General features: G+C 35.0%; 1 protein-coding gene across 1 annotated transcript in view; it reads left to right on the top strand.

Annotated features, from left to right (window-relative positions):
- LOC137386283 (serine/threonine-protein phosphatase 6 regulatory ankyrin repeat subunit B-like) overlaps positions 1-15,578 on the top strand; it is a 41,869-nt gene extending 26,291 nt beyond the window's left edge. Inside the window, exons 19-26 of the mRNA XM_068072828.1 lie at positions 800-904; positions 1,149-1,250; positions 2,017-2,232; positions 7,841-8,146; positions 10,382-10,588; positions 12,948-14,319; positions 14,575-14,718; positions 15,409-15,578. Of these exons, the coding sequence (XP_067928929.1) occupies positions 800-904; positions 1,149-1,250; positions 2,017-2,232; positions 7,841-8,146; positions 10,382-10,588; positions 12,948-14,319; positions 14,575-14,718; positions 15,409-15,578 (2,622 nt within the window). The remainder of the gene's footprint in view (positions 1-799; positions 905-1,148; positions 1,251-2,016; positions 2,233-7,840; positions 8,147-10,381; positions 10,589-12,947; positions 14,320-14,574; positions 14,719-15,408) is intronic.
- Positions 15,579-15,840: the final 262 nt, after the last annotated feature.

The raw sequence follows: 15,840 nt of genomic DNA on the forward strand, positions 1-15,840 counted from the left end.
AGAGAGAAGTAGAGTATCTAGTAGGGTTTCTAAACATCCTGCAGCTGGCTGGGTTACCATCGCCCCCTCCACCTAACAAGACAATCTCAAAACTTGCTATTCATGATGGTCTTGTTATCTTTGGGCCCAACAAATGGTGAATGAACTACCAGAATTGTCACAAGGCTACGTGGAAATATTCTTGAAGCTAGGATTTAAAAAGGCTGTCTCAAAAATGATATTGTCATCTTTCCAAAAGTACATTTACTCTTATCTGATAGTAAAATTCTTTCCCAATTTAGTGAACTTTAGTTGCAAGTTTGGCCTTGTTATGCATTTGCCATCAACAAGGAGAAAGGATGACACTTGATGTTGGTTTTTTCAGTTCATGTTTTACTCATAAAAATACTGTTTCTGTTTCAAAAACTAAAAATAAAAATAATCTACATTAAGACTTTAACAAGAGAAACAAAAATATTGCATAAAATATGTAATATAAGATGAAAATATTTATTTGAGAAAAAAATCATTAAATTCATTTTACGAAAATAAAATATGATGAAGTCTTTGCTATTTTCAATCTAAAAAATTCAGAAATGAATATATTACTGTACTTTTAAACAAATATGTATCAATGCTAAATTAATCATTAAAATATTTGTATAAATCTTGTTTGTATTGTTTAGCATCCTGAAGCCTGAGTACCTTTACTTGCTAAAATATTATATAGAGAAGCTAGCTCTTTTATTCATGGATAGCGAGGGTACATTCCTTGTGATGACCACTAGACAATTATATTGATATTCTCTGTATGTAACAGAAAGGAATGACTTACGCTCATATCGCTGCTTCTAAAGGCAGCGTGGGTGTCATCCGAGAGTTGATGAGATTCAACAGAACAGTCATATGCACAGCCAAGAACAGTGTAAGTGATGTTCCACTTTTGCTACATGCTATGATATGTTCCTACTAAATCCTACACAACAGTGCAAAATATGTTTCATTGTAACAACTTTGAATTTTGGGTCAGCCACGCATGCAACTAAGCAACAATCCAATACTTTCATTGGTTGTCAAATTATTTGTCTACAAAAGTACTGCTGTGTAAGGTAATATCATGCGATACACTCTTATGATGTAAAGTTTGCTGACCTGAAGGCAAATTGCAGACAAATGCTTCAACATCACTTCATCTTGCTGCCGAAGGAGGACATGATGATGTTGTGCAGGTGCTATTGTCAGCGGGAGCTGATCCTCTGCAAGAGAATCTGGTGAGATTATCTGCTTCATTTACTAGTTAATAGCAGCAGTAATGATAGCCTGAGATCCAAAGATGGTTAATAGTTTTATTAATATATTTTATTTAGGCGGTCTTATCCCTGAATGCAGGTGGTCATGCTGACTTACATGTTTTGTTAAGAAAGCATGTCTTCTAGATAAACCAGGCCACAACTGCGCTGTTTCTATCATTATCGATAGTAATAATTTATGGTATATTGTAAGGTTCTGCAATGTGTTCATATGGGAGCACATTTTGCTGGCCACGCATCGCTGAAAATTTTGACTAAGCTCAGAAAGTCTCCAATGCAAGACATTTCTCTACTCTATTTAATATAATATTTGGATTTATCTTTTCGTATTAGCTTTAGCTCAGGTTTCTATTACATCTGTGACGACCAAAGAAATTTCATTCGTCTTGTTCATTTTACCATGAATTTCAAACTAGACTTTTTATCAGTATGGTGCATTTCAGCGTAGTTGTCTCCTCATGTATTCTTTAAGACAAACTCTTATATGGTCAGAGGGCAGGTTTTTATGATGACCAAAGCATTGTTATTTGTCTTATTCGTCCTACCATGAATTTTAAACTAAACTTGTTACTAGTAGGGTTGTCTTCTCATGGTTAACTTGATTGACCAAAATCGAGTTAATTGTCACATTCATTGTATAAGACATTTTAGTACATGTATAAAACATGAACTGATTCATTCCTTATTGAAATAGTAAAGCTTTCAATAAATTGCATTGTAACTCTAGGATGGGATGACTCCGCTGCACCTCGCTGCCAAACACGGTCATGTGGAGGTCGTAGAAACGCTTAAGAATCATCTCTCTTTGACGACTTCCAGCAGCAAAAATGGCTTCACAGCCCTACATGTCGCAGCACACTTTGGTCAAACAAATACAGTGAGAGAACTGCTGACAAGCTTGTCGGCAGCAGTGGAGAGTGTCATGGTCAAAGAAGGCACTGAGGTAACTTATAGCCTGTGCTCCAGTAACACAGTTTATTATGACTTTTTGTTTTAATAGTAAAAGTATATTTATATTTTTTGTGTTTGTTTTATGGAACGAATGTGAAAGTTAATTATTGAACTGGCAATTACAAAGAGCTAATAAATTTCAAAACGAAATGTGTTTCATTGTCGTTTTTTCTGTGGAATAAAAGATGCAAACAAAACTTTGTGAAACTAAAAATAAGATGTTTTTACAAGTTCATTTATAACATAACGTAAAACACTACCCTAATTCATTATATAATAAGTTATGCTATCGTAAGACAGAGAGCAAAATATTCTCTAAGTTCAATTTTATTATTGTATTAAAAAGCAATAATATGATAATGAATTGTTTTCCATAACCTTTCAGCTCTCTTTTTGTAGCTCTCTCCGTCATCTGCATATCTATCAATATTTCAACATTTTTCTATCTTTTAATGGTCATTGGTTGTCATATAAAGACACTCACAGCTTTATGTGAAATTGTTAGTACTTGGCAATCGTCATGGTGTTTGTCTTAGTGTAGTTTCACTCTTGGGTCCGAGACTAATAGTTTCTGATCTATAACTCTATGCAGAGGCGCAAAGGCAGCAAATTTAAACTTGCTGCCAATCGGGCTCTAGCCGAGTATGGTATAGAGCATCCAGTGAGTATCATTTGATTCTGTGTGTGCTTTGTACTTTCCTTTGCTTCTTCATGTGCCTCTCTTATCCATTTGTTGCTGGTTTCCAAGCTTTTAAATGGCTCTATAAAAAACCTGCTTGAGGTCTTCAGCCATACAATAAAATAACTCTATTGGCAAGAATAGTCTTGTTAGAAGAAAAATTAAGAACTTGAGACAGATTGTTTACTAAAGGATTTTCTGGCAGTAGCTTAATATAGAAGTAATGGTTAATTCATGGAAGGTGTGATCAAAAAATAAAATGTTTTGTTCAAGTTATGAGTCTCAGATTATACGCAAATAGAAATATAATAAAAAATTTTATTATTAAATAGCGCTAAAGAGAATATCTATATACACATCTGTCATGTTACCTAAATGCTGTGTACATAAATCGTTATTTTATACACTAGAAATTCCAATGTCATACAGCCCACGACCAAAGTGATATTGGAAAAAAGAAAGGGTACTGATGGTTGAGAAATGCAATATTAGCAGTCAAATAGGATAACTGCAATGGTAGCTGTAATGTACTGGGTGTGGGTTTTATTATATACAACAAATAGCAATAATGAAAGGAAAATATTATATGTTTATATCTCTCCTCCTGCAAAAAGAGAATTGCAATATTGGCCAATATTAGAAGTAAAATGTACTGATACTATTAGAATAACCAATATTATTTATATAGTAATAATATAAAACCAATGCACAATTTTTTTTACATTTCAAAACGGCATAGCTAACAATATCACGAAGTTGTGATATTTATATAGATTTTTAGAAAATCTGTACTACGTAGTCATTGTCCTGTAGTCATCCAAACTTATAATTAATTATTGTAATAATCTCATAAGAAACGTTAAAAAAATATCATCGTTATTTGCTGTACTTACACTGCGTTGGACATTAGTTAGAATGCAAAAGTATTCAAATGTGTAGGCAAATGAAAATATTGAAATCGGCAAAAATGAAACGATTTGTACTCCTATGTTAATTGCCGAAACCTTCGGCAATGCTATAGACTGGTGAAAAGTGCACGTTATTTTTTCGTGAAATGCGCAAGACTTTATCGTTCTATTATCTGTCGCTCGGCGTTTCAATTTCCGGTCTTAACTTTTATTAAACCAAGCTTTTCAAGCGTTTTGTGGCGATTTTCGTCCAAATTAATCTGTCTATTTGTGTATAATCCGATCAGATGGGTTAGTTTTAGGAATTTGTGGTAAACCTTCAAAAGCTTGGTAACATTTAAATAGGTTTAAATGTGTTTTGTATCGTTATTATACTTTAACGACTTTACAAAATGATGCTTAAATTTGTTGATGAAATTTTTTGATGAGGGTTCGTCTCATTGTTGATGATTAATTTTCGTAAGTTGTGTGCACATGCATTTATCATAAAAACTCCCACACTTCGCTCCGCTCGTTTGTTCGTGGGATAAATATTAATTCAAGCTGTAGACCTAAACTACTGTACATAATTTAAATAACAACAGCAATAATGAAATATGTTTATTATATCTTTTACTATATTGAAATGCAATATTAAAAGTAAATGGCAAGCTGCCGTGTAATATACAATTTGAAAGTTGGTTGTTGGTTAAAATAAATATTAATTCAAGCTGTAGACCTAAACTACTGTAAGTAATTAAACTAACAACAGCGATAATGAAATATGTTTATTATATCTCTGAAATGCAATATTAAAAGTAAAATATATTGTAATATACAGTTTGAAAGTTGGTTGTGTTGAATGTAGAACGGTTTTGACAGCGATATGTAACAGAAATAAATATTAATAAAATAAATATTTAACTATCTCAAACTTATGTTTCACAATAATAAAATAAATATTAATTCAAGCTGTAGACCTAACCTACTGTACGTAATTTAACTAACAACAGCAATAATGAAATATGTTTATTAAATCTCTTATTATATTGAAATGCAATATTAAAAGTAAAATGGCAAGCTGCCGTGTAATACACAATTTGAAAGTTGGTTGTTGGTTAAAATAAATATTAATTCAAGCTGTAGACCTAAACTACTGTACGTAATTTAACTAACAACAGCGATAATGAAATGTGTTTATTATAGCTCTGAAATGCAATATTACAAGTAAAATATATTGTAATATACAGTTTGAAAGTTGGTTGTGTTGAATGCAGAACAGTTTTGACAACGATATGTAACAGAAATAAATATTAATAAAATAAATATTTAACTATCTCAAACTTATGTTTTACAATAATAAAATAAATATTAATTCAAGCTGTAGACCTAACCTACTGTACGTAATTTAACTAACAACAACAATGCCAACAATAAAGAAATATGTTTATTATATCTCTGAAATGCAATATTAAAAGTTAAACTGATGTGTAATGTACAGTTTGAAAGCTGGTTGTGTTGCGATGAATGTAGAATGGTTTTGACAGCGATATGTAACAGAGAGCAAGCGTTGGCATTTACGCGTCTGGAAGTTTTATGCAAACTGGAGTGAAATAAAGAAATATTCTTGTCATAAAAGGGCGTTGTAGTAACCCCCTACCTTGTAGATAAGATGTAAAGAAATCTGGCTGATGTTCTAGATAATTTGAAAAACCTTCGGTAATTGGACAAAAACGTAGGCTGATAAACTGTGTACCACATTTTTGTACCTGTAAATCGGTCTACGCCTCAAACAGTAGACAAACAGTACACAGTAAACAGGTCTACTATCTGTCGCACGGCTTTATTGGCGTTTCGTAGGTCGGTCGAAACTATTAATAAACCAAGCTGTTCAAGCGATTTGTGGCAAGACTATCGTTCTATTCTCTGTCACTCGGCGTTTCAATTTCCGGTCTTAACTTTTATTAAACGATGCTTTTCAAGCGTCCTAATAAATCTGTCTATTTATGTATAATCCGATCAGATGGGTTAGTTTTAGGAATTTGCAGTAACCTTTCAAAGGCTTGGTAACATATTTAAATAGGTTCATATGCGTTTTGTATCATTATTATACTTAAACGACCTTACTGAAAAATAGTTAAATTTGTTGATAGGATTTCGTTGCAAGGGTTTGGTGACGGCCGTTAACGGATAATTTTTCGGGAGTTGTGTGCCCATGTGCATTTATCATAATTCTCCCAATCAATCGTTTAACTCTTGTTTGGTCGTGGGAATATTTTATACTTCTCTATTAAATGAACAACAAACTAATATTTATAAAATGTTTTTCTATTTTGAAAACATTTAATCTTTAAAGATAGCCCAGTTTTAACCATAACTAATTGTGCTGCCTCCAGTTTCTTATTGCTTTTTTGTTTTACCTTATATTATCTCTTCGTGCGCTGCCATTTATGATATGGCATTAATCACTGATGAAGTCTCTTACTCTGTACAGGCCAATCATAAACATGTATAGTTGAATCCTTCTCTCCACAGGCCAATCATAAACATGTATAATTGAATCTTTCTCTCCACAGGTCAATCATAAACATGTATAATTGAGTCTCCCTTTCCACAGGCCAATCATAAACATGTATGGTTGAGTCTCTCTCTCCACAGGCCAATCATAAACATGTATGGTTGAGTCTCTCTCTCTCTCTCTACAGGTCAATCATAAACATGTATAATTGAGTCGCCCTTTTCACAGGCCAATCATAAACATGTATGGTTGAGTCTCCCTCTCCACAGGCCAATCATAAACATGTATAATTGAATCTCCCTCTCCACAGGCCAATCATAAGCATGTATAATTGAGTCTCCCTCTGCACAGGCCAATAATAAATGCTACTAATGTATTCTAGAATAGTTTGAAGTTTTATGGCCATACCTTAGTTCTACAGTGTGCTGAAACTTTTGTCACTGTTGCTGGGTGTAAGCAACCTCAAGTCATTTCTCTGAAGATGATTATAAGGTCAAACACTTTAGTATAATAGTAGGTTATTGGAGCTCAGGCTATACTTTTGTGAAGCTCCGGATCAAACTATTGATGACACTTGCGTATCACTTGTATACAAACAGGGGAGTGAAGTAAAAATCAACAGTTTGGAGTTTATTTACAATTCGTTAAAGAGTTTAGTTTGTCTACTTCCTGTGTAAGACAAACAAAGCAGGCTTTGTTTCTTCAATTTGGCTTCTTTTTTTTATTGAAATCATCTTATTGAAATTTTTTTATCATCTATCAAATCTATCTGGAGTGGTAAAATGGTTTAATTTGAGGAGGTCAGCATAGACCATATCGCATAGTCTACTAATTTGAGAATTATCAACTCCTAAATACTTTTCTTTGTTTTGAAAAATGGATAAAGAGAAATCGATAAATTTGAAAGAAACTAAAACACAAAAACGATTAGTTCAAAAAATTGATCAAGACTGAAGAGAAAGCATGATTCATGTTAAATTGTGGGTCTGTAAGACCAAATAAGTTTCTAGAATTGCATGTATCTTTTGTTACTGTGTAAAGCATTCCTGTATGTGAATTATCTCGGTACGTGCTTTAAGAGTTACATTTACACTCGTGTGAGGCATGCATAAAAGTTGTATGAAATTGCTCACAAATCCATTGGCTCTTGAATGCTTGCAGTTTGGTCTGCACAGATAGATCGGCCTGACACAAGTAAATCGGCATATTAGCAGCAACTTCACTTTGACCTTTTGATCAGATAATGGCTGCTAAAACTGTATTGCGTGTTCACTAAGTAGACAAATTCTAGAACGTTCTGGTGGCGAGTGTTAAACAGAAATTGAAAGCGGTCAAGATAAAATTTTAACAATAAAAATGATATAAGCAAGCATAAATTTAATGATAGAGTAATACTTACCAAAGCCAGAACTTCAACAAATATTTAAAGAGTTATAATTTAAGAGTTTTCTAATCCAGAAGTTTTTGGTAAACATGCTTTCTCTTTCTTTATACTTTGTCTTATGTTTATTATCAGCATGGCCTAACTCCTTTGCATCTGGCAGCCCAGTCAGGGCATGAGGGCTTAGTTCGAGTATTGCTGAACTCTCCCGGGGTGAAGGTCGATGCTGCCACGAGCATTCACGGTTCAATTCCATTACACCTAGCGGCTCAAAATGGTCATACATCAGTAGCGAGCTTGCTGCTGAGCAAGTCTACCCTGCTCATACACATACAAGATAAACGTGGAAGAACAGCCCTTCACCTGGCAGCCAGTCACGGAATGCTAGAAATGGTTGCTATGCTGCTAGGGCAAGGCACTGAGATAAATGCTATGGATAAGGTAAAATACCATTTGACTGTACAGAAAAGTAAGCAATGTTATTGATTTCTTATTGACTTTTATCTGATCTCCTATTGACTTCTTATTGATCTTTTATTGATCTCTTATTGGTCTTGTACTGTTCTCTAATTGATCTCTAATTGATCTCTTATTGATATTTTATTGATCTTGCTCTGTTCTCTACTTGATGTCTTATTGATACTTTATTGATCGCTCATTGATCTTTTAGTGGTCCCTTATTGATCTTTTATTGGTCTCTTATTGATCTCTTATTGGCTAATAGTTCATGTGTACAGGAAATAGATGTTTCATTCTGTAATACCGACTTTATACTAGATGTATGCTATCTGTTCTTCTATGGCGCCTTACAGTGCCTCGCGTTGCGCGTTCACAACTCGAGTTGCTGTGTTGCACAACTCGAGTTGCCGAATTGTACAACTCGGCCTGGGTTTATGATTAACTCGAATTGTGTTATACGCAAACACGGGTTTGTAAAAAAAGCAAAGTGAGTAACTGGGGTGTCTCATTTACAGAACATTTACAGAAATTTAACATTAACAATTTAAATATATATACACATTTAAATTATATAATTATATTGGCGATATTTGCGCATATTTATTTCTATAAATATAACGAGACAAAAAACAATTGTAGAATGTAAAAAGCAAACTAAAAAACAATCTATGTGTGAGGTAGGCCATTTCTTTTTCAAATAAAAAGAGTTATCTCTTTAGAACCTGACAAGAAACTGAACGAAGACCGAAATTGAACATAGAAATTATTTCAACAGCGTTTAATGATGCACCAAAATAAATTCCATATATAGAAAATATAGCTAGAGAAAATGAAATGATGAGATGTTCTCAAGCCGAGTTGTTGAACTCGAGTTGCTGTTAAAAGAACTCGGCCTGGATTTTTAATGAACTCGAGTTGTGTAACTCGAGTTATTTTTACAAACTCGAGTTGGTAAATATAACTCGAGTTGTACAACTCGAGTTGTACAACTCAAGTTGCAAACTCGGGACACTATAATTCACCATTAGCTCTGATTTTACAGTACATACATACGAGTTTAGTACATAGTTTAATTTCTATTAGCTAACGGGTGCCTATTTATGTACCATTGTTAATATAACCAGATCTACGGTTATGCTACCGTAATACCAATATATTGCACCTTACTTTTGAAAAGTCGCGTTGCGCGTTCACAACTCGAGTTGTGCAACTGGAGTTGTACAACTCGAGTTCGAGTTGTACAACTCGAGTTGTGAACGCGCAGCGCGAGGCACTGTAAGGCGCCATAGTTCTTCTCTCTTTAACATAAAGGCAAATTAACAATTAAATTTTTTAATTGCCTAATATTTTATTAGTTTTGTTTTTTATATAAATTTTTGTTTCCCGTTTAGTTTTTGCAGTTTTACTAAATTAATTTGTTTTAATGTTATTCATAAATTCCTTGACATATTTATTGTTAAGTGTTGGAGTCTCCAAAACAGATAACTTTGTATGTTGAGGTTTTATAATTTTTTTCACTTGTTTAGTAAAAAGTTTTTTGAGTTTGAAAAATACAGCAAAATTGTTTAGTTTTCAGGCTTAATTATAACAGTAACAAAAATCTATTATAACAAAAATCAATCAATACTATCATTACCATCAGTAATAATAGTATTGATAATTTTAGCAATGTTGTTAAGATAATAAATATAACGATGCTGCCATGCAAATGGTGCCAGCGCATGGTGCCAGCAAATGACCCCTTGCAGCCAGTAAGCACCTGAATTTAAAGCCCGCTGTTATTCTTTGAAGCTCGTATTAAAATACTAACGGAATGCCTGGCATTGCACAAGTAATAGAGTAATTACCTAACAAATTTGATTAGCTTACCTGGAAAGCTAGATCTTTACTAAAATCTTTACTAAAACAATACTCACGTTTTGGACCAGCTTAACAATCGTTAAGCATAACGGTCAACAGTGTTACTTATTAACCCCATGCAAGGGTTTTAAGCTTGAGTGTTGTATACAATGTAATGATTATTTGTCCTGTGAAGCCATTGTATTCCATGTAGCTTAATGTTTAAGTTTGCCGCCTCTAGATCTGGAGGTCCTGAGATCAAACCCAGTGCCATGCAGATTTTATGTTCTAGTTTAAAAGGGATCTAGGGACATAGGGTTTAACAGAAAAACACCGAGATTTATATACATGTATATAGATTGTTGTGCATTATTGCAGAGTGGTTGGACAGCATTGCATTACGCTAGCAAAGCGGGGCACTTGGATGTGGTGAAGCTACTGGCTGATAGTGGTGCCTCCACATTGCTAGAAAGCAAGGATAACAGAACAGCTATATGCTACGCTGCTGCTGCCAACCATACAGATGTACTGAGTTACCTGATGAGCAAGGAGCATAACACTAAAAGTCTTATGGAGGACAAGAAGGTACGTTACTCACCAGCACCTGCTGGCATCTACTTCTCTCGTCTTAGGTTCAGACAAATTTTTATCTAGGAACCTCACTGTCTAACAACTGAGAATGAAAAGTTTCAGCCTACAACTATGGCAGGTCTGAAGAATAGACATAATTTAAAAACTGAAATTTTCGTAATTTGTTCACCAGCTTCAAACTAGATGACAGCCAACGTACACTGTCTGGAGGTAAACGACTCCTTTTTTAGTTTTAGTAGCCGAGTATTCGTGGATTTTATAGTACAGTGATTGTGGTTAGTTACATTCCATTTGCTTTATCTGACCAAGGTCATATATCATAAAAGAGTTTTTTGATTTGATATGTTCAGAATCAAGTCAAATCTTTTATGGTAAAGGACCTTAGCATACGTTGGCCAGGAAGGGTTGGAATGAAATGCTTTATTTACTTCCTATGCACTTCCTAGAACCAGCTTGACATGAGTTTGGTCTAAGAGTGTACATTTTTATTTAGTAAACTCATGAGGTAGTTTATTGAATGTGAACTGCAACTTAAAGAATTTTTAAATTTTATTAGTCTGCACATGAGATATGAGGTTTAAATTTATTTTAGTTTAGCACATATGAGTGTGATATCAATGCAACGTAATAAATTAGCTTGGGGGACCACACTAAAATAAAAATATTAAAAAATCAATACGTGTGTATAAAGTGATTGCAGTAGTATATCATAAAAATATATTTAAAAAACATCCAGGGACTTTTTCCTCTACATCATTTAGTCTTAATAACTTAAATGGTACGAGGAGATGCCGTTGATAAATCTTGAAAATGTAACCTACTAAGAAGTTGGTGTGATGAATTACTAATAACATCACGAAAGGGAGAGTGTGAGATATTAAACAGAAAGTCTCAGTGTCTAAAATATGTGGATAGTCATCATATTTCAAATCTCCAGGCTTGTTGTGTTGTGATCACTGAGCAAAGAAAAACAGGAAAACCATGTTTTCTCATAATTTTACCTTATCTAAAAGGGTGAATGTTGCTCTGCCCAAAGGCGAGTGCAAAATATAAGCAACATTCGCTTTGCCCGTAAAAGGGTTAAATTTATCTTCCGAAAACTCTGACAAGTTATTTAAAAAATACAACGCCACCTCTATTTGAACGCCACTATCGTGGTTCAAATAGAGATTATATGGTAAATCTAAAAGTCTGTAGGCTGTGTGCGTGTCCAGCTATAGCCATTAAAATCTAGCAATAAAATATACACACGACATTTGATCTCGGAACCTCCAGATCGAAGTTAACCATTAGACTACGGTGCCCAAACTATAAATGATTGTTATGACTTTCGTTAAAACGGTTACACTTGAAGCGCTTGGGGAATTACAAGTTTGTAGTTTTCTTATTTGAGGCATTTGAGACATTGGTAATAATGCATCTGTAGCTGGATTCAAAATTTTATTTTAGCCAACATGAGCAAGTACAAGATAAAATATATGCCAATAGAGCCGCGTAGGACTAGACTTTCATCGCAATAGCCGATGTGAATACGAGAGATAGAGACAGGTTGTATCACGCGTTACATAATTTTGGGCAAGTCTGGGCATGTTTTTTGGCCTGAGCATTTTTACCACGATCAATTGTTTTTTCAATTTTAATCTTCAAATATCTTGATAATGAGATCGCCTAACACAACAAACAACATATCAACTGATAGACAAAAAAATACTTTCTTTTAAAATCAACTCAAGTTTGACGCAACTACATCTTTAACTAGCATAGTTGACAGTTATGCATTTAAGGAAAGATTATCAAGCCGTCTGCAAACATGGCAATTATTTTAGTGAAGGAAAGCTTACCTTGACTAGCTTACTAGGTATGTTACTCAAATGTAATGGGTAATTATTTTATTACCCGGCAACGCCGGGCATTTTGCTGATAGGTTTTATAAAGCCTGTTTTAATGTTACGTCTAATTACCTCAAGGATTTATTATGGGTGTTTGGAAGGTGGAAGGAACAAAATGAATTACAGTGTATTCTTATAAAAAATATTTGCTCAAAATTTCAATTTTAAGTTTATATGGGAGTTTTGCAGAATTAAACAGAGTTGTAACTATAAAGGTCAAACCAACACAGAGTTAAAAGAAATTGTGTTGACTTTTAACAAATTCTGATGTGGTATTATAGCATCTTACCCCATGACTTCAACTTTTTATGTTATACAGTTGTGGTTGGTGTGAAAGGATGATATTCTTTAGTTTTTACCTCTGAGTCAACCTAATGGACTCTCATTCATGTTTAAAAAAACAATAAATCTATCAGATTACGTACAAATATATCTGACTCAAATGTAATCCCATATCATTTTAGTTCCTCTTTGATTTGATGGTCTGTGGAAGACTCAATGATCAAAGTTCGATAGAAGAATTTGTTAATCTTTCTCCTGCTCCAAGCGAAACAGCTGCCAAGATGTCGCGGAGTCTTCTAGAGGTTGCTGCCAAAGAAAAGGAAAGATCCAAAGATCTAGAAGTAGCCTCTCAGTTTTGTGAGCAGATGGCCACAGAGCTGACGGCCATCGCTGCCAGCAGCAACTCACCAAGTCGCCTTCTCAAATCCGTCGATAGCAGAGGCATCTCTTTCTTGGACGTGTTGATAGAATGCAGTCAGAAAGAAGTTGTCGCGCATCCAACCATACAAAAATATCTTTCTGATGTTTGGATGGGAGGCATTCAATGGAAAACATGGAAAATCGTTTTACTTTTTGCATCTTTTATATGTTGTCCACTCATCTGGATTGTTTTCTCTCTACCCCTCAAACACAGATACAGCAAAATTCCGATATTCAAATTCATGTCCTATCTTGTCTCCCATGTCTTCTTTGTGCTTCTGCTGGTTCTTGTCTGCGCCATACCGGTATATCCAATTTATCAAGTCGATAGTCTCATACCTAACGGGTGTGACTGGCTGCTTCTAGCCTGGTTCTCTGGTCTTCTCGTTGCCGAGCTAACCAACCCAGGAGACAGAGCTGGCCTCGGCTGGATAAAAGTTATTAATATTTTTTTGGGAGCAGGAAGTATAGTAACGCACTTCACCGCTCTCGCCTTTGATACAGGTAGCAACGACTTCTATGATTGCTTGTTCATACGAAACCAAATACTCGCTGTGGTGTTGTTATTATGTTGTGTTCAAGTGCTTGACTTCCTGTCGTTTCATCATTTGTTTGGACCATGGGCTATCATAATAAGCTCTCTTGTGTTTGATTTGGTTAAGTTTGTAGTTATTCTTGCCATATTCATGCTCGGCTTCACCTTCCATCTCTCCGCCATATATCAACAAGTATATCCGACTCACGCAGCTAACGCGACCCTTGGCGACGGTGATGGAAATGCTGGAGCAAAATGGTTAAACCCGTGGGACGTATTTGAGTTCCTTTTCTTTTCCCTGTTTGGTCTCGTGGAGCCGGAAAATCTTCCTCCGGTTCGTAGTGGCCCACTGTGGTCAAGAGACATTACAAAGTTTGTTTTCGGTATGTATTTGATCGTCACCATTATCGTGTTAATCAACCTTCTTATCGCCATGATGTCCGACACTTATCAGCGGATTCAAGCTCAATCGGACACTGAGTGGAAGTTTGGGAGAGCCAAACTGATTCGGAACATGAACAAGACTTCTTCTACACCCCCTCCAATTAACTTGCCAGCTAAACTCTATGTCTACCTCAAGGTGGTCTTTAAACACAAAGGTAAGCCTAAAGATTCGTTCCTGCCATATTACAATATGTCGACGTTAGCTCGAAGTCACTTCAGAATTGTATCCTGCTATTGTGCTTTGCAAGTGTCATCTGAAGAGCACAATAACATAAACAATTTTGCAGTGACTTCGAGCTAAATATGGTTATTCCTTACCCTTATTACTACATAAATATGTACACGTATATGAATAAATAAATAGGTGATATTATGGTCAAAACAATTGGAGTATGTTTTATGCTTTGCAGGTAAACTCTGCTCTGCTGATGGCCAGAAGTTTGTGAATGATGAAGAAGGACTAAACGTAGGAGGGTTAAATGTAGAGGAGGATCCAATTGTTATTAGCGAAGGATTCCTGAGAGGAGTGCGCAACTCCAGAGTGTCTCCAGAAGGTAGGAAATAACCTTTACACACTAATGTATATGCATTCGGCTAAAAGTCTGATTGTCTATATACTAGTTCATTGGTCTAAAAATCTGAAGTTAGTTGCTTTATTATGGAGACAAATTTGTCAAGAATTTTTCAAGGTTCTTGATAATGGCCATGAAAGATGGATGCTATCATCTTAACAACAGAGTGGAAAGCGTAAACATAGAAATATCAATATTTTGAAAGCTTGAAATAGGTTTGGTGTTGAGAGGGAGATTGGCTGGGTCAATGTGTGATATACCAGCTAGGCGTTGACACGACAAAATTTATTTGTGTTAGTCTCATGAGTTTGCTGTCTTCCATATTTAAATTTACTTTGAATTTACATTTTCAACTCTCTCTAACTAATATTTCCATTCATGGTAACTCATGTTTCAATCTGACCTAACTTATGTTTTAATTTCCCCTGACTCATACCTGGAGTCTCTAACATCAAATTATGGTAAAACCTGTCACAAGCCTGGTAGCTGATGGCTACAATCACGTGTTGTCACAACCAAAAGTGTCAGGTCTACTGCATGCTGTTCCATATTGCAAAAATTGTAGAGCAAATTAAAAATCCAATATGCGTTTTTTGTGTCAAAAGTCTACAATTTACTCACTTTTTTGGTAAAATTTGACTAAAATAATAACCTCATGTTTATTTTAAGCAGACATGGAGAGCAGCAGAGAGCCAACAAAAGTAGAACAGTCGGTTAACTGGAGAAGCGTGGTAAGGAAGTACTATGCAAACAAAGGAATGAATTCTGGAGATGACAATGTAGAGTCTGGAGACCAGCCAGATGAGGAGACAAAACAGTCAGTTGCGATGGAAGACAACTAACCATCGATTTCCACAGTTGGTTTGGCTGTAAATTATCAAGTCTGATACACTTCTAATTCTAGAGGTTCATAAGGCTTCGTGAAGCTCGGAATGGCGTAGTGTTAGAAGTTAGGTAACTTGAAGGAATGTTGATGAAACATTTTTTACAAGTTGATCTCCATCTAGTTATGATGTTTGTTGAACTCTTCAGCTTGATGCTGTAACAACTAGCAACAGGAAGTTAGCCTCGAACTGTAAGCAGTGTTATTGCTTCTGCAGTAAG

This window comes from Watersipora subatra, chromosome 1 (assembly GCF_963576615.1).
Source record: "Watersipora subatra chromosome 1, tzWatSuba1.1, whole genome shotgun sequence".
Taxonomy (NCBI): domain Eukaryota; kingdom Metazoa; phylum Bryozoa; class Gymnolaemata; order Cheilostomatida; family Watersiporidae; genus Watersipora; species Watersipora subatra.